The 19,452-nt window shown below is 44.0% G+C and overlaps 1 protein-coding gene and 1 long non-coding RNA gene across 6 annotated transcripts in view; one reads left to right on the top strand and one right to left on the bottom strand.

Annotated features, from left to right (window-relative positions):
- The window catches only part of LOC310833628 (calpain-1 catalytic subunit), a 56,729-nt gene that overhangs the window by 15,357 nt on the left and 21,920 nt on the right, over positions 1-19,452 (bottom strand). For all 5 annotated transcript variants that reach the window (XR_014558852.1, XR_014558853.1, XR_014558854.1 and 2 more), the window contains exons 5-17: positions 18,136-18,269; positions 16,118-16,286; positions 15,477-15,560; positions 13,986-14,071; positions 11,769-11,843; positions 11,501-11,661; positions 9,432-9,607; positions 9,320-9,331; positions 7,868-8,079; positions 5,507-5,546; positions 4,595-4,660; positions 3,970-4,027; positions 3,437-3,501 (exon numbers count right to left, since the gene is read on the bottom strand). Coding sequence is in view for 2 of the 5 variants with exons in the window: in XM_083716278.1 (XP_083572404.1) it covers positions 3,437-3,501; positions 3,970-4,027; positions 4,595-4,660; positions 5,507-5,546; positions 7,868-8,079; positions 9,320-9,331; positions 9,432-9,607; positions 11,501-11,661; positions 11,769-11,843; positions 13,986-14,071; positions 15,477-15,560; positions 16,118-16,286; positions 18,136-18,269 (1,338 nt within the window). In the remaining 3 variants the exon portion in view is untranslated. The remainder of the gene's footprint in view (positions 1-3,436; positions 3,502-3,969; positions 4,028-4,594; positions 4,661-5,506; positions 5,547-7,867; positions 8,080-9,319; positions 9,332-9,431; positions 9,608-11,500; positions 11,662-11,768; positions 11,844-13,985; positions 14,072-15,476; positions 15,561-16,117; positions 16,287-18,135; positions 18,270-19,452) is intronic.
- On the top strand, positions 9,629-12,879 carry LOC310833681. Its single transcript, XR_014558877.1, has 3 exons — positions 9,629-9,943; positions 11,170-11,211; positions 12,510-12,879. It is a non-coding gene; the product is annotated as an uncharacterized lncRNA (long non-coding RNA).

Genomic DNA, 19,452 nt, shown 5'->3' with positions numbered 1-19,452 from the left:
TAGATCTTAATTTTTTCTCTCCTTCTCTTATTTTCTCCAATATCTTCTCCTTCTTTTCATTCCAGAACCTTTTCTTAATTGTGTTTTGTTGTATTAGAAACCCTCTCATAACTGCCTTACTTGCGTCCCAGATTGTTCTTTTTTCCACGGTGGTATTCAAATTTATCTCAAAATAGTCTTTTAAGGTTTTTTGGGCCTTCTTCACAATCTCCTGATCTCTTAATAAGGTGTCATTCATTTTCCATCTAAAGGTACCGGTTGTATTAAGTCTCAATTCCACTTTCAAAGCACTATGGTCGGAGCAGGTTTTTGGGCAGATTTCCACTTTTCTAGTCTTAGGTGCCAGTCCTCTAGTTGTCCAGATTTGGTCGATTCGTGTCCATGTCAGATGAGCTTCAGAAAAGAAAGTCCCTTCTTTCCCTAGAGGGTTCTTAACCCTCCAGATGTCCACTAAGTCCATATTGTCTGTCATTTCAAAAAAAGTTTTGGGTAGTCTGCCGTCTTTCGATATGTTAGCACTTTGTGACTTATCCATATGTACAGAGACAACCCCATTCATATCGCCCAGCATAATGACGTTGCTATAATCCAAATAATCCAGCATGGTCTCATGCAGCTTCCTGAAAAATTCCGACTTTCCCTCATTTGGAGCATATATTCCTAATATCAAAATTTTTTCTCCTTGTGTCTGTATTTCAATCGCCAAAATTCGGCCGTGTTCATCTTTAAATAAAAATTTCGGTGACAGGCTCTCCTTTGCATAAATCACCACTCCTCTCTTCTTGACTTTGTCCGAAGAAGTAAATTCTTGGCCTAGTCTTTTGTTAATTAACACTTTTCTATGGAGCCTTGTCACATGTGTTTCCTGTAGGCAGATAACGTCCAATTGTTCCTTTTTCAAAATGTGAAAGACTTTCCTTCTTTTTTCCGGGGAATTTCCGCCATTTATATTCCAACTAAGAAGCTGCAGAGACATCCTGAATCAGTTGACGGGTTCTACAATGGGGTATCTAAGCTTCCTCCCGATCCCGGGGGAGGTAATGCTGGTCCTGGTCCTGGTGGTATATCTCTTGGAGATGGTCCCGGTAGTGGTGGAGGCCAAGAAGCTGCGGCTCCTTTTTGCAGGTCCTCCTCGTGGTCGTGTAGGAACTTCTGCTGGTCTTCAGGTGATTTAATCTTTATTTTCCTTCCTTTGTAAGTAAATGAAAGTCCTTGTGGAAACTCCCACCTGTAGGGAATTCCGTTGTGTCTCAACAATTTGGTCAAATCTATATAGGTAGTCCTAAGTTCCAAGAGATATTTGGGTATATCTCTGTAAATTTCGGCCCTTTTACCTTCTACCTCCAAAGATTTCTTAAAATGTAGGCCTAGTATCTTATCCCTTTCTTCTCTTGATCTCAGAGCAACCAAACAGTCTCTGGGCTTATCTTTCTTTACTGATTTTCCCAGTCTAAAGGCTGTCACAATTTTAAAGTCCTTTTCTTCCTCAATTCCCCAGAATTTGGTGAACAGAAGTGTCAAAAATCCCTCTAAATTATTTTGTTCCAATTCCGGGATAGCCCTTATCCTGAGATTACTATCTTTACTCTTCAATTCAACCAATGCCAGATAGGCTTGTTGTTCCCCTACTTGCCTTCTCAAAGGTCTCACCTCTCCTTTAATTTCTTCCACCTTTAAGTTCGCCTGTTCTGCTTTTTGGTTGGCTTCCACAGCTAATTTAAAGTTTTCTGCCGTAGCTCCTTGCAATTTCTCAATTGCCTGAGTGTGCTGTGAAACCTGTTCAGTTAATTTGCCAATAGAGGATGTAGCTTGGTCAATCTTTGATGTTTGATTGTCCACTTTTTGGTTTAAGACTGCCAATTGTTCCAAAATTTGCTTTAAAACTGTTTCAGATCCTCCAGTTGCCATGTCTTCTGCAGCAGGCTGCACTAGTTCCACCTCCTGTGCTGTCAGCACAGTTGGGACAGATGATCTGCGATGATGAGTTAAAGTTGTTTGCAAAAGTTGCCCAGATTTTTTCTCTTTTTCTTTATCTTTAGCTTTAGCTGCTCTTGTTCTCCCTGTGCCGCTCATTCCACACCTGCCTCTGTTCAAGGTCAAATGGTCTTTTGTCCCATGAGAAAAACAAGTCCCAAATATAAATAAAAAAAACCACGAAAGGTTTCAATAAAACTCAGTTCCCATGCAACTATATTTCCACAGTCCTATAGGGGGAGTATTCCAAAGCTTCGAAAAAGAAAGGAACTATTTTCCGCCATTAAAGTTCCTCAATTCCCCATATTGAGTTTAGTAATTCCCAAACACAAAAGGAAGGCTTCCAGGACTTCTAGTTTTTTAAAATCCAGCCATAAAGTATCAATACAAGTCCATGTAACAATGTTTAATATTAGTATCTCAGTCTATGCAACAATTTCGATCTCTGCAACAATATCGTCAGTTTGACAGCAGTTTGACAGTTCTTTTTCTATGCACTGGCAGCCCGGTGACGGGGTTATCTCTTTCAGCCCCGTTTAGCCAAAGATTGGAGGATAGTTCTAAAGAATAAAAGTCTATACAACCACAGTTCTTTTCCTTTTTAGCTTCAAAATACAGAGTCTCTCAATGCACCCTTTCTTCCACTTTAACGATCCCCTTTTAAATACTTCAGCTCGTTTCCGAGCCCTTGCTTTGATCTGATTAGCAGAGTCGGAAGGCGGACTTCCTGTTACTCGCCTCCCGCTTTCGGCCGAATTTCTTCAATTTAGTTGAAAAATTTAGGACCCTTACTCACGGGTATGTTGCTCCAATTCCGATAATTTCAAGAAGAAAGGTCAGCGCTCATCAGCAGCAGCAGCGCGGCTTTGCTTCCACGAAAAGAGCGATGAACTCACAGCGCCGCTCCCCCTTTCACGTTCCGGAGCCTCTTACGAGGCTCCTTCACAGCTTCTGGGGGGGCTCCAGGCGCCCGCCGAGTCCCACGGCCGCAGGCTCACTCTGCCTGCGGTTTTTCTTGATGGGTCTCCGCTTTGCCGCAGCGGACGACCCTTTTTCGCGGAGCCCCTCTTCACAGCGTAAAGAGGACCGCCATTGCTGTTTCGCGCCGCCTCCGGAATAATTTTCTGTTTGTTTTAAACTATGGTTGTACCTTTTGTTAGTGATAATTTTATTGTTTTATCAATTTTGTAAATCGCTTTGAAGTTGTTTTTCTACAAACAAGCTGTATATTAATTTTGTGTAATAAGTAATATATAAACATCTTTAAATAATTTTAAAAGTCTGTTTCGTTTTGGTTTTTTAAAAGTGGATTTATTGCACTAGGGCAAAAGAGAATTATAATCTACTTTAATTACGGTAAGTGCAAACCTAAATTGATGGCACGTGCTCCTCTCCTGCAAAATACTGAGAACCTGGAGCTGCTTTAAAATACACAGACCCCGAAACCAAAAAGGAAGGATACATCCATGAGGTTCACCATACTCCGACAGGACTCCAAACTGAACCCTTTCGTCCGAAGGTCTTTATCTGCAGTGAAAAGCAAAGAAGGGACAATTAGAGCTTTTCCTTTTACACCCCATGAAGGCACGCAGCAAAAAGATGACAGAAATCGTTCAAAGGGACACTCAACAGTAGCACAAGGAAGCCACAAACCCTGGAACTATATGACAGGTTTGTTACAAGTCCAAGTGCAGGAAGATGGTGGGTTGCTGGTGTCCGAACATTTTAAATGGTGAAATCTTTTGTTGCCAAAGGGCCCTAGCAACACAAAGCTTCGCCAAATTAGTTTTATTCTCTGTTGCATACAACAAATGCTGAGTGTTGTATGCAACAGAGAATACAACACTCAGCATTTGTTGTATGCATACAACACTCAGCATTTGTTGTATGCACATGCACACATTCCCTGACTTTCTGCACGACAAATGTTTTGCTATTTTAATTTCTTTTTTTAAAAAAAAGATGATGAGGGAATGAGTTACACTCAGTGCTTACGTTTCCCTATGATTCTGTTGAGGATAGTCTGCAGTTCACGAACACTGATTTCCATATCCTGCAAGGAAGGGCGGAAAAGAGGAGGGAAAAAAGATTCAATGTTATTTTAAGTCCACCTCTGAGCCACTCTTAAAAGAGGTGATTCTTGGAGAGGCCTGAAGTCAAGCCCTTTGCTCAGAACCTGCTCAAAACTGGAACCTGTTTCCCCATCACAGCTCCAGGCACCTTTGCATATGCAAACTAAGCGCTCTGCTGCTCAGCTAGGACAAAGGTGGGGAACTTAATGTTCCTTAACCCCCCCTCCACCTACCACTGGCCAACTCTGACAGGTGGGTGAGGTGAGACAAAACACCAGCTGATCAGCAGGGCCTGCCAATCCTCCATTTGGCAAGAAGCCACCTTTTACCTGCTCCACACCTGCACAGCTTGGTCAAAATAGTAAGGAAACACTTTACCAGGCTGGAGAACTGCACTGCAAAATTCTGAGAAGGGCTGATTTCAAAGGCTGCCTGAATTTCGGTCCACGTATTGTTCAGGATGGTGCATGTTGGGAAAGTTCCCCTTTAAATGGGGAATGGATCTAATTTAACACCCCCCTCCCCCCCCCCGCATTTGACACACTTACCGCCCCTGCCAGCTGCCTAAAGAGTTGCTTGAAGCTATCATCAATCTCGCTTTCTGAAAGCACTTTCTGGGGAATGGAGAGACAGTGGAACGGTCAGACAGGCAGGTCAGGGTTAGAAAGTCTAAATATGCAAAGTTCTTTGGGATCGGAAGCATGGAAAAGTGACAGGCTGCTCTTTTAATTTTTTTTAAAAAGACCACTCACAAAAAGCTTCACTGTCACTTCAAGAAATATCTTGGCTACCCCTCTGAAATCTGTAGCTGAAGGCCATAGGTGATGAGTCCATTCTAAGGGCTGCATGCATTGGCCAGTATCTGTGGGGAGATTTCCACCACCACCTCGTAAAAAATGGAAAACTGCTGGACAAATTCTTGTGCCCCAGCACTAGCTGAGAACATAAGATGAGCCTTGCTGGCTGTGGCCAAAAGGGGACAATCTGGTCCAGCATCCACTTCTCACAGCGGCCAAACAGATGTCCATGGGGTGCTCTGAGTGCACCCACAACTCTCCCCACTCATGACTTCCACCAATGAGCGCGTACTGAATTCAGAGAGAAAGATGTGCCAATGACAGAAGAGGGGATTCTTCTTGAATGTAAAAAAAACCTGGTGGCAGTCATTACATAACTCCTTTCCACCAGTGGTTCCCCAACTTTTTCTTTTCTGCTTGAAAATTGCTGAGGATCTCGGAGGACCTGTTAGCTATTTTTCTACCTCTTGGAGCAATGGTGCTAGGTGCTGCATGGTTTTTAACTGAATTTTTGCAGACATGCTGCAGATCACTTGAATGAAGGTGATAGACCGTCAGAGGTCCAAAGACCAGCTTGGGAAGTCCTGCTCTGGAATAAAAGCAGGAATTTCCTCTAAGTCGCCCTTTGAAAGGGGTCCATATTTGTCACTGGAGGATTCCTACCTCATCTGGGAGGTTTGCCTGGATTTCATCGTCCATTTCCCTGCAGAAAGGCAATAAAAATAAAAATGAGAACTCAGGGGAAACATAAAGAAGCTCAAGGCAATTATCCAGACACTAGTAAACACAGCAGAACAAGCATTATGAAACCGGGGTGGTGAGAAGCACTCTGAAGTCAAGTGAGAGGCAGGGGAGAGTTAAAGTCAAGGGTTTACATCTTGTTTTGTTTCCAAAGTCTGGCTCGTGTGTTGCGACAGCAGCAGAATTCCAACGAAACTGGAAGCTGCCAATGTTAACTTATTTGCCCATAATGGAAATCAACCCAGTGAAAACGACTGGTGTCTGCTGCTGCTGTTGCTTTCAGTCTGCAAATGATAACGAGCTAATGTTCCCCACCGCAAACCACCACCATTTGCACTGTGATTTCTTTGCACTGAAAGGAACGGGATGGAATAAAGTAATGACAACGCAAGTTATGTAAGCTACATAATCTCGCCACAATGGACAGCAAAGAATGACGATGTCATAATTTTTGGCACAAGATGAACTGCTGCAGAACAGCAATATCGCCGTGTGTGTCAAACACAGGGCGGAATGGAAAGCAATGCATTTTACATCCCTACCTCTGACTCGGAGGACTCCGTCTTGGGAGCCCCAGTCCATCTGTCTCCCCTGCTCTATGAGAGTAAAAAAGCTTCTGAGAGGGGGTGGGCCCCTTTAAGAGAAGTGGTGCTTTTCAGCAAAAGGCAAAGTTTACAGCTCCTACCTAAGGGTCAGCCTAAGGCTGGTTGTTGCTGAAGCAGCTTCAATGCTCCACTCTCTGAGCCCTGGGCAAGGTCTGGGCTAGGATGAGGTCAGCAGCTGTATCCCAACAGGCAGCGCCAATCGCAGTTGGAAAGAGGCAAAAGCTCAGAAGGTCCTAATTCCAGCTCCCCACACCTGTCTGGTTAAGAAGGGATTAGGTGGCAGGGAAATGGGGGGGACGGGACCTGAGACCCTGGAAAGCCAGAGAAGACCATGCTAGTTCGAAGGGGCGTTCTATGACAACAAGCATTCAGTCCTCCAGGTCTTCCCATTAGTTTTTCTTTCATCCCATTCAGTTCAGGCAACTCTCCATTTACGCGGAGGTTACATTCTGAGGCGCCGCGTGTTAAAGTGAAATTGCATAAATTGCATAAATTGGGAACACCATGGAAAAGCCTGCAAACACCCTCCAAACCTCTGGAAACCATCAAAAAACCATTTAAAAAACAGAAAACACACCAAAACCTACCACAGTTGCTCCCTCCAAACCTCCTTGCTCAAACTTCAACTCTCCATAGGCCTCAAAGCTTGGTGCTAAGGCTCTTGGGATTGCCAGATACTATTTTCATGTGTTTTTATGCTCTTTTAGGGATGCTTTTGCCCCTTTTTGTGCTACTTCAGTGTTCGTGGCAATGCGCGCAATCACACACAGGACCGGATTTAGGTTTGATGAGGGCCTAAGCTATTGAAGGTAATGTTCAGCTGTCCTTTGTCAACAACAAATTGTTGCTGTTTTTTGTGTTGGATATATGCTATATAGTAATTTATGGACCTAATGGGTATCTAAAGCCATTTGCACATAACAAAATATGTATTTTATCAAAGTAATTGTTGAATTAAAATACAATTAATTTTTTTGGGGGCCCCCCAAGAGAGCGGGGGCTATAGCTTGTTTAGTAAAGGTTGCCTGTCACTTTCTCAACTACAATAAATCCGCTTACAAAGAAGAACTGGATTTGTTGTGCCAGGGAACCCAGAGAGTTCTCACCATCTTTTATGCCTGACACCAAACCCTAACTATTGGATTCTTTTGCCCCATCTTTTTGTGCCTGCCAAAGTTATGCTTATGATAATATTTTATTCTCTTGTTAATTATGCTGTTTTAAATGTGCAATTTATATTTGACTTCACTTAGCAATGTGGTGTTTTTTAAAAATGTTTAAGTTTTTTTGTTAACTTTGTGTTAAATATGTATTCTGTAGCTGACCTCCTTTGTAATGTTTTATTTTGAAGTCTTTTAAGATAATATTTTAGTTTTCTGTTAATTATGTAGCTTTGACTGTATACTCTACATTTGACTTTATTCAGACTGTTTTATTGATATTTTATTGATGTTTCAATATTCTGTAAACCGCTTTGAGATTTTTCTTATAAATATAAAGCGGTATAGAAATGAAATATATCATCATCACTCAAACCTAAATGTTGATTTCAGTGGGTCTGAGTAGTTGAACAGCACTGAAAGAGGACACTGTACAGCACTCTGAAACCTATTTCAATCAGTTGAACGATTGCCCACCCTCTGCCAAAGGAATGACAAAGATCACCACCAACACATACACTGTCCCGGCTTTGTTCTCTGCGAAGAACCGGAGCACGAAGTCCCCTTCCTTGTTGGGCTCAAAGGTGGAAGGCACCACGATATACTCCCCCGGCGGCAGCTTGAAGCGGGTGCTGACCTCGCGCAGGTTGATGAACTGCTCGGATCGCGCCCGCGAGGAGTTCGACAGGAAGAAGTCACGCTTCAGGTGTACGGAGGTCTGCCCCCTGAACTGCCAGAGAGGAGAAGGCACGAGTTGAGCAAGCGCTTCACCTGTCAAAGCCTCCTCTTGGAATAGGGAACGGCCGTGGCCAGTGCCGGATTTAGGTTTGATGAGCCCCTAAGCTACTGAAGGTAATGGGGCCCTTTATATGTCCAGCTGTCCTTTGTCAATAACAAATTGTCACTGTTAGAAATGAGCAAACCAGTGATATTTCAGGGAGCAGGCTAGCAGGCGGGGCCCATTTCTTACATCACAGGAGCCTACACAACGCAAAACACTGTTGCGGTATGTAGGTTTTATTTAATGTGTTTTTTATTTTCTATTTTGGAACTGTACATCCAGTTTTTTTCCTTTAATTTTTTGGGGGGCCTGCAAGAAAGTGGGGCCCTAAGCTACAGCTTGCTTAGCTTATACGTAAATCTGGCACTGGATAGCTCAGTGGAAAAACTCCTGCCTTGCAGGCACAAAGGTCCCAGGTTCAAATGACGACAGCTCTGGTAGACGGCAGCTTTCTACGTCCTTGTTTAAATTGGCCCCTTCTTTAAATAAAGAGGACTGGAATCTTACTTTCTTTTTAGAGGAAGGACTGCAGCTCAGCAGCCGGAGCACCTGCTTCTCATCCCAATTTCAACCCTCAGCAGTCCTGATAAGCTTGTCTGAAAACCCAGAGAGCAGCTGCCAGTCAGTGTAGACAATGCTTAGCTAGAGGGATCAGCGCTCTAACATAGCAGAAGTCCTCTATACCCACTTAAATTATCCCTTTATTCAGAAGTAATGAGGACTGGAATCTTTCTTCCAAGCACTTGCCTGCAAAGGGCGCCTGCTTCAATCCCTGCCATTTCCAGATAGGGTGGGAAAGACTCCTGGCCTGAAACCCTGGACAGCCGCTGCCGGTTAGTGTAGACAACATTGAGCTAGATGGGCTCAATTGGCCTGACTTGGGATAAAGCAATTTGCTACACCCCTACTTATTTTGTTCCTTATGTTGAGGACTAGAATCTTAGGTTTCCTCGCCTTTTTAGCAGAAGGTCTGCAGCAAAGCAGTGGAGTGCAAGCTTTGCATGCAGAAGGCCTGAAGCTCAATTCCATGCAACTACAGGCAGCAGTGGGAAAGCTGGGACCCTGGAGAACCATTGGCAGACAATACAGACCCCTGTGGCCTGGCTTCTGGTCCTATGTTCTTATAGGACAGGAGATGCTCTTGCAGGGGCTTCCCATACTTACAGGAGTTGCTCTTTGGCATACATACCTCAGGAGGCACCTGCAGGAGACAAAAGGAAGAGGGGCAGTGAATTCCGAAAGAAGGCAGAGGAAGGGCTCCACACCCCGAGGGGCAGCCCTCCCAAGCCCTCGGGCGGTACCTCGTAGACGGCAAAGCCGATGGTCTCCATGTCCTTGCCAAACCGCCTCTCCCGGCGCCGGTGCTTCTGCATCAGAGACAGGAGGAAACTGCAGCCCGGCTCCCTCCTGTCCTCGTCGTCGTCGTGGTCCACCTCTTCCAAGCGGATTTTGAACTGGGGGTTAATCCAGAAGGTTGCTGAAGGAGAAAGAAAGAAAGAAAGAAAGAAAGAAAGAAAGAGGAGACTGTGGGGTGCAAGTGTTTTGGGGAGATGGCAGTCAAATTCAACAAATGCATATTCTCACAAGCTAGTAAGTTTAGGGGCAAATGGACACAGAGCTGTATTGCTAGATAGGCAGACTCAGAGCATAGCAATGTAAATGGTAGAGAGAGTTCTGTGTGATGTCATTTCCTGTTCCCATTTCTTCCAGGAAGAAATGAGAAATATAAGCCCATCTCTTTCCTTCTCCAGCCTGCAATGAATGTTCCTGCTCCAGCTCAGGCTCACACCTGAAGCTGGATGGGCTGTAAAATGTAAATATTTTACCTGCATATGGTTTTTAAATAACAATTCTTATTAATTTTTCAGTTTATACATCTCAAAATAAACGTTTTACATAATACCATGTAACAATTGACTTCCCTCCTTCCCTTTTCGTGGTTCATTTTACTTATCTATCATTCCTGCATATTTTATTATAGTCAATCTAATCATTTCTCCATTTTACATCCTTTAAATATTTACCATACTGTTGAATTTATCTAAATGCTGCCAGCGTTTTCAATTGTACACAATTGTTTTCTAAATATTCAGCAAAAAGATTCCACTCCTCTTTGAATAAAGATTCTTCTTGCTTTCTTATTCTATAAGTTAAACCTGCTGCTTCCGCAAATTCTATCATCTTAAGTTGCCAATCTTCCTTACTAGGGATCTTGCTCACTTTCCATCTATGGGCTAGCAAAATTCGAGCCGCCATGGTTGCATACATAAATATTTTTTTCTGACAACTGGGAACTTCATACTAAAGTATTCCTAACAAAACGGCCTGAGGTTTTTTTGGGAATGTTGTTTTAAACATTTTTTTTTTACTCATTGCAGAGCATTTCCCATTAGCCTTTAACCTTTTTACGTGTCCACCACATCTGAAAAAAGTTCCTTCCATTTCTCTGCATTTCCAACACAGATCTGATCCAACCTTGTACATCTTGACCAACCTACTTGGGGTTAAATAATATCTATGCATCATTTTTATATACCGTATTTTTCCATGTATAACACGCCCCTGTGTATAAGATGACCCCTATTTTTTGGGACTCCAAATTAAGGAAATGGGGGGGAATTGCCCAGAATTATTGAGCTTTCTTTGGGGTGGAATGCACAGACTTGTTGAGCTTTGGGGGTGGGGATTGCCAACAATTGCTCACCTGTGTCTTATACAAAGAAAAGTATGGTAATTCTCTTTCAAAGTATAACATGCGGCAAATTTCTAATTATTCTTCTGGAGTTTCTCCCAGAGGTTTAGATCTATGTTATGTCCTATATCCATTGCCCAGTGTGTCACTGAAGTTTTGTCTAACTCGTCTTTCATTTCCCATTCTAATAATAAGTTATACATTTTTGACAATAATTTATCCTTGTTCCACAATAATTCTCTTTCAAACTGTGAGCTTCGATCCGGAAACCCATTTTTAAAATCTAATTTAAACATATAATATATTTGATGATACTGTAACCAATCCTTACTTCTTCCACTGCATAGTTCTACTGCTGCCTTTGCCGTGAACCAATCCAAGACTATTGAGTAAGTAAACACTATTTTTAAGCTACTCTTTACAAGTTGTTGCCTGATTTTCTGTTATGCGGGCTAACAAAGGGGAAGCCAGCTTATTTAATAAGCTGGAATTGCTTAAAAGAGAAGGCTTTGCAGACTAATTTCCAAAGCTTCTGTTTTCGCTGCAAAGGATGGGATTTTAAAACACTTTTTAACCCCCCCCCCCAGGAGACCAGAGGGGCAAATTGTAATTAAGATATCTTCTCCTACCTACTAAAACCCATCCCACACGACTCACGTCACGTGTTATGTGAGTTACCTGGGTAGTTCCTGCAGCCGCCAGCTGTGCTCCCCCGCCGCCAGGTTCCGTCGTAGAGCGTCGTGTTCCACTTCCGGAACTTGCGCGACTTCAGCGCGTCTGGCGTGAGGTTGCAAATCTCAAGGCGGGAGAATTCCCGGAGGAAGTCTTGGAAGGACATCCTAGGAGAAGGGGACAGGTCACAAATTCAGATCATGCGCTCGCTCTTTGGTGACGTGTGTGCGTCTTTAGAAATGCGATTCCTAAGACAAATGAAAAGGGTGCCTACCAGAATTCTCCATCTTCCATTTTAATTCTCAGCTGCTGCCCTATAGATGGATCCACGGCATTCCATTCCCCAGAGCTGTAAAGAAAAAGAGAAGAAAATGTGCTGCCTGTTACAGAGAGAGATTCCAAAAGAAGTAGAAAGTGCGGAGTCTTCTCTCCCCCCCTTTTATAATTTTTATTAAATTTGGTTTTATATTTTAGAATATTCATTTAAACAACCTTAAAATATCAGTGACTCCCCTTCTTCCCTTTCCATGGTTCATTTTGCATAACATAAATCCCTGCATATTTTATATAAACTAAACCATTCAGCATTCCATTATTACATCCATCCATCAAAACTTATTTACACTGTTGAATTTATCTTAATGCTGCTCATGTTTTCAAATATACACAATTTCCCCCTGTATATTCAATAAACATTTCCCAATCTTATTTAAACATATGTTCTTCTCGTTTTCTAATTCTATATGTTAGGTCCACAAGCTGTGCATATTCCATCAGTTTAAGTTGCCATTCTTCTATAGTTGGGACTTTGCTCGTTTTTCATTTTTGGGCTAACAAAACACAGGCTGCAGTTGTTGTATACTGTACATAAATAACCTTTTTTGACACCTGGGAATTTCCATCTGAATTATCCCCAACAGAAAAGGAATCTTGTTTTTTGGGGGAAAGTACTTTTAAACATTCTTTTTCCAATTCATTATGAATTATTTCCCAATACTCTTTTACCCTTTTACAGGTGCACAACATATGATAGAACATACCCTCAGTCTCATTGCATCTCTGGAGAAAATGCAGAGTCTTCTCAACCAGCCCATAAGAGCGCTGCTGGGTCTGTTGGAAGGCCTGCCTAATCAAGTGGCAAGCCAGAGGGCTACTGGAAGCCCACAAAGAAGACTTGAAAGCCACAGTTTTCACTTTCCAGCAACTGATTCCAGAGGAATACTTCCTCTGATGGCCCTCACAATCATAGCCAGTGACAGCCTTATCCTCCAAAAATTTGCCTAATCCTGTGTCAACGGCTTCTTTATTTCTGTCCTGAATCTCCCATGACTCAGTTTCAACGGAAGGTCTAAAAATGTCTTGCTATCTGGACAGAAAATAATAATAATAATAATAATAATAATAATAATAATAATGATGATGATGATGATGATAATGAAAGTTTCAGGCAGCAGAAGACTGTCTGGGTCTCTTATTGAAATCAATGGAAAGTTTAAACAATATGTGCTTTAATGGGTTACCTGTAAAATGGGCATATTTCAGGTTTTCTGAAATCTGAGACAGCCAGTTATTTGCAAGGGTAACAGAACGTCTAAAATGTTCACCTTGCCTTGTGGATGAAAAACACAAGAGTTACAGGCTGTAGAAGAGAAGCTGGATCTCCTACTGAATTCAGTGGGAGGAAACACAGTGAATGAAATTGAAATGAATGGGGGGGGCAATCAAACAAATGTTTTTGAGACTACAAGTCCCATCATCCCTGACCACTGGTCCTGCTAGCTAGGGATCATGGGAGTTGTAGGCCAAAAACATCTGGAGGGCCAAGGTTGAGGAAGCCTGCTCCAGATGTTGCTCTGATCGACCCTAGCAGGGATGGCCAACAGCCAAGGATGATGGGAGTTCAGCAACATCTGGAGGGCCAAATTTTCTTCACACCTGCTGTAGCCCTAGTAACTCTCATAGATTTGTCACCAAAAAATTCACTCTGGTTTCCAAACACAACACGCACGCTGGTTCCCTTTGCCACTTTGCTTGGCAAACTCACTTCCTGCACATACCAGCTTTGGGGCACAGGGGCTCTTCTTTTTCAAGTGCCTAAACCTTGCGTCTCCTTCATTTCTGCCTGTGATGTTTAGAATGCTGGACTTCAGAGTCCTGGATTCAAATCCTGATCCAGCTAGTTCCTGTCTCTCAACCTAACCTTACTTTGCAGGGTTGTCCTGATGCGATGCCGGCAAGATTGTGCATGCCACCCTGAGCTCTTTGAAGTGGGATTAAAACGGTATATAGAGAAGACAGGCCTTCTGTCCCCACAGCTCTATGGCCCAGGAGGAGGGGAAGTGGAACCCAGATATTCTCATCCCCATGAAAACAAAGGAAGCTCGTCGACAGAAGGAGGGAACTTGCTATGGCCGCCCTGGCGACTTTCTCCCCCTTTCACCAGCCCTTTCTGAAGCAAGCATAAAAAACTCCTCCAGGGTTTCCTTCTTACTTGTCACTCCAAGCTCCAGTCCACTCTACCTCCCCCCACGGGTTTCGCATCCGTATCAGGTTAACTCTCTGCCCTCGGTAGTTGATCTGTGGGAGCAGAGAGATAATGAGAGATGGCCGTTAAGAGATTGTCACAGAGGAAGGAAAGAACAAGGCTGCACTTGACTTGACCACATTATTGACCCAGCCCTGTTTTCAAACAGTCCGAATAGCTTCACAGTGGCAATGAGTTCCAGATGGCTTCTGTGGGAAAATGACAATGCCCCTGTGACTCTGGACATATAGAAACAATAACATTCATATTAGCCTCATCTCCCCACTACTCCATAAGTACCCAGGATGCATAGGACAATGCTATACCTCCTTGCTGTTTTCAAGATACCAACCCTGCTACAACATACGACGTTGCCAGGTTCTGCATAGCAGTGTTCAAAATTCGTCGGATGATGACCTGTGCCACAAACTAGATTTAATGAACACCCATATCAGAGCGCTCCGTAAATGGATAGCCATAGCCTTTTATATACTAACCTTTTATGCTCTTCCACATTCGTTTAATGCTCCAGTCCTAACCCTTCTTTTAGCCTCTTTTAGATTCGTGTAGTCTTTTATATATACCGTCTGTTTTAATAATTTTAACTTTCCAAAACATTTTACAGATTTTAAATGATTGTTCCCCACAGTGGCGTAGCGTGGGTTGTCAGCACCCGGGGCAAGGCAAGTAATTTGCGCCCCCTAACCCGTGAATTTGTGCCCCCTAACCCGTGAATTTGCGCCCCCTAACCTTAACCCCCAGATGTTGCGCCCGGTGCGGCCGGCCCCCTCTGCACCCCCCACGCTACGCCACTGGTTCCCCACCCTACTTATGCTGGTCTATGACTGTAACAAAGATCTGATTGATTGATTGATTGATTGATTGACTTTTTGTTGTTGGGAGGATTCTTTTCTGGCAACCTCTCTGTTATTAAACTTTCCTACATAGATGATCCTCTGTTCTTTTATCTGTTTTCCCTCTGCAGAAATAGAGTTCCTCTTTATGTCAGAAATGGGGAATTTCAGGCCTAGGGCCTCTCTGTCTGGCCTTGTTTCACACCCAGGTGGGTACAGGCCCTTGGACTGAGAATGCCTTTTGCTTCCCTGCAAGAGGGTTGAAAGGGGTGTGTTAGGGCCTGTGTAGAAACCAGTCTACCTGTACAAAGGTAAAATCTGCCATTGTTGCCCCACCCAGTTTTGCCTCAGGCATGTGGCCCTCAGAAAGTTGCCAAGAAGGCAATGCGGCTCTCTGAAGAAGGGTCCCTGCCCTCGCTTTAGGCCTTCTCTCTTGACTTCTTAAAATTATGAAGCTGAGGGCAGGGACCATCTTAGAATTGATTTGTTTAAGGTGCCCTGAGAGTTTTTGTTGTTGTTGTTTTGCTAAAAGGGGTCTGGACATATATGCTGTAAATAAAAAGGAAAACAAACGAGTGCCAAATAGTAGAAACCCAACAATCACCTGCTCAGCTCCAGTGACGGAATAGGCGTGGCCTTTCACCAGCTTCTTAAAAGTGACAGCCTCCATGTCAAAAGCACTTGTGATCTGAAAAAATGGGGGTTGAAGAAGAGTAAGTATCTAAGTGACAACCTTCAAAGGGCCTCCAAGGACGTAAGACTTTGCTGGAAGGGGATGGAGCAGCCAACACACAGCACTGTATTGGATATTATGGAAGATTATATAAATATATATATCCTTTGTTGAAAGATAAAAAGTACTTAATTGCAAGTGCACAGAGTAAGATAAGATATATATGGAGAAAAATAGCATCCATGTAGAAAAAAACCCAGAACCAACTCCCCCCCCCCAAAAAAAACAACTTGCATACATCACAAAAAAATTGTGATTGTAGTTCACCAGCCACTTAGCAGTATACCTGTTCCTCTGGCAAAATGTTTCATGCCACCGGTAAACTGCTGTGCAAAAACAAATGCACAAGCAGGCTGCTAGTAATTGTGCAATCTGTTGCATGGCGAGTTTCCGCTAGCACGGCTGTTGCACTGGAGTCTTCTGTTGCACAACAGGAAAGCTCACCTGTCCACTAGTGCAACAGCCCTTGCACTAGTGGACTATAGCGGTGGGTGCAGCCCCGAGGTACTCACATCAATGGAGCAACCCATGAGAGACCCCCTCTCCAGGGCCTTTAAGATGATCTGGAAGAGGTCGCTGGGCGGCTTTCGTAGGTCGTACCACTCAGTGACGCCTCCCGTGAAGTCTTCAAACCCTTCTGAGGTGCTCCCTCCTGAAAGAGCTTCATAGCAGCCGTTCACCCTACGGTGGAAGCAGAAGGGCATCAAGAAGGCGCTTCGTAGTGAATCAGAACATTGCTGCATCCATCTAGCTCAGTGTTGTCTGCACTGACTGGCAGCAGCTCTCCAAGGTCCCAGGCAGTGAGTCTCTCCCAACCCTACCTGGAGTTGCTGGGAATCATAGGATCACAGAGCTGGAAAGGACCCCCAGGACTCATCTAGTCCACCCCACTCAGACTAAACCCAGGACCATCTGCAAGCAAAGTAGCCTCTCTACCACTGAGCCACACGAATCTCTGAACCTAAGCTGGGTAAGGCCAACTTATATGTGGACCTGTCCCCCCCCCCCCAATGCTTTTTATTGATTTTCACAAACATAAATAAAACTTAAAACTTTTACATTCAACATTTTGTGTCATCTTATTTACCCTGCGCAATTTCGCGCCCGGACTTCCCTCCTACCCTGCTTCGGTTTTCCTAATTTACATCTTCTCTTACAGATTCTTATTTGCCCTCTATTCACATCACAGGATTTATATTAACCCTGCTACAGTTTTTAAACTTCTGCAATGAATTCGTTTGTACGCAAGAAATTTACTCCACTCCTCTTCAAACTTTGTCACTTTTTGGTCTCGAATTTTATAGGTCATTTTTGCCAATTCTGCATACAGTGGTACCCCGCAAGACGAACGCCTTGGAAGACGAAAAACTCGCTAGACGAAGGAGTTTTTCGTTTTCTTAGCCGCTTCGCAAGATGCATTTCCCTATGGGCTTGCTTCGCAAAACGAAGCTTGCCCCGCAAGCTCCGGGGATAGCGGGGAAGCGCAGCGCGTCTTCCCCGCTGTCCCCGGACCTCTTTTGAAGCAAGGGGCGGCGGGGAGAATCACTTCTCCCCGTTGCCGCCCCTTGGTTCAAAAGGGGTCCGGGGAGAGAGGGGAAGGCACGCGCGCCTTCCCCTCTCTCCCCGGACCCCTTTTGAACCAAGGGGCGGCAACGGGGAGAAGTGATTCTCCCCGCTGCCCCTTCCCTTGCTTTAAAACAGGTCCGGGGACAGAGGGGCAGGTGCGCGCGCCTTCCCCTCTGTCCCCGGAGATTGCGGAGCAGGCAAAGGGGAGAAGCAATCTTCTCCCCGCTGCCCCTTGCTTTAAAACAGGTCCGGGGACAGAGGGGAAGGCGCGCGTGCTTCGCAAGACAAAAAACTCGCAAGAAGAAAAAAACTTGCGGAACGAATTAATTTCGTCTTGCGAGGCACCACTGTACTCAAATAATTTTGTCTGCCACTCCAATAAAGTTGGGATCTCCTGGGATTTCCACTTTAGGGCCACGAGAATCCTAGCGTCAGTCGTGGCGTACTGAAATAGTTTACGATCTTTTTTTCTCTATTCATCTCCTATTATACCTAATAAAAAAGCCTCTGGTTTCTTTGGGAATGTGTATTTGAAAAGTTTTTTCAACTCATTATATATCAAATCCCAAAACTTTTTCATCTTTTCGCATGTCCACCACATGTGGTAGAATTCGCCGTCCTTTAGTTTGCACTTGGACCTGTTTTAATTGTTATACATGTGGAACTGTTCTAAACTGTTTTTGCACTTTTCTTTTTTTACGGTTCAAATGATTTAGTTCTTTTATAGTTGTGTATTTTACTGTTGTAACCTGTCCTGGGTGAGGGGTCAGTAAGAAATCTACAATGGGGGGGGGGGAGAAATATCCTGTTTGTTCCCATTTCACAACTGGGAAAACTGAGGCTGACTCACCCCCAGGTCACAGAGTTTGCCCTTGGCAGAGGTGGGACAAACACAAGTCTTTTGTACCAAATCTTTAGCCTCCCTCCCCCCGTCGACCCGAAACCAAGAGATTTAGATGCTTACTTGGCATAAGCTTTCTCAAGCAGGGCACTCCAGAATTCGTTGCCTTCTGCGGAGTGGACAAACACAAGCTTGCCATCTTTGGTTGGGAGGAGGTCATCCACCACCACGTCGACCCACTCGCCAAATTGCCAGATCTGAACCAAGCGCAAAACAGGCAAGACAAAGGTGAAAACTTTTCAACCTGGAGATGCCAGGAATTGAACCTGGTCCCTCCCGCATGTACCCTTGATGACTCAGCGGTGTTAACGTACTTAATCTGTACTTCTCATCAAACCATTATGTGAGTCCAAACACAATGAGATTTACATTTCTCTGAATTTTACAACGGTAGTTCTGCAACTGAACAACCCATTTACAAAAATACTTATGATAGGGGAAAGTGTTCAGGAAAACACATACTGAAGTGAAAACAGCATACAAAAAAAAAAAGTATTCTAGAAGGGGGGAATTGCTTGCAAAACAGTCAAAATGGCATACAAAAATGTGTATTTCAGAAGAAATTTACATTGAAATGCTGATGAATTTTCACAATATTTTTTTTTAAAAATCCTGGCTACAGATGGGAGAACTGCATTTAAAACTGGAAAAACAAGAAACTGAAACTGACAGATCTGGGGTTTTTTTTCTTAGCGGTTGTGCTCTGCACATGCTCAGAGAAAGCCATCATTAGTCCACATGTTCCAAGGTCAAGGTCCAGCGTTCTACACGAGCTCTGGTCCTGACACCTTGCTCAAATTACATTATTCCTTGCAGGCCCACCTAGTCCAGCTTTCTTTCCGCGGCCTAACAAACCCAGTTCCACTAAAGGGCAGGAGAGGAGAGAGATTCTGCAAGCGCGATTCATTAGGAAAGCTGCAGCTGTCTACCTGCAGGCACAGATCCGCAGGCTGAGCAAACACCAGGCTGTGCTCTGAATGGGAGGCACCGGGCAGCTTTCTTCCCCGCTATGCACCACACCCCTGCCACCCCCACAAACAAAGAACCTTGAAATACCAAGGCGAATCATCACCTGCGAGGTCGGATTCCACATCAGGGTGGAGTCCTCAGGTGTGGAAGACTTAAAATAAGCAGCAAAGCCACCTCGGCTGGCAGCAGACCAAGCCAGGCGTTGGATGGGGTGGAGCTGGGCAGAAGATAAACGCCTTGAATGGCGTTCGTGCGTTTAAGGAACTGGCTTTGGGCTAAGTGAGGGAGCCTGGAGATAACTGTAAAAACAGACTTTTTATTCTCACTCTCCTAGAATAAAAAGTCCATTTTTAAACTGATTGCCGGGCTCCCTCAGTTAGCAGAAAGCCAGAGATTATTATTATTTGTAAA

The sequence above is a fragment of the Podarcis gaigeae genome (assembly GCF_964106915.1).
Source record: "Podarcis gaigeae genome assembly, chromosome: 16".
NCBI classification, from domain to species: Eukaryota; Metazoa; Chordata; class Lepidosauria; order Squamata; family Lacertidae; genus Podarcis; species Podarcis gaigeae.
The sequence above is the reverse complement of the archived record's forward strand: the minus strand, read 5'-3'. Positions and strand labels throughout refer to the sequence as shown.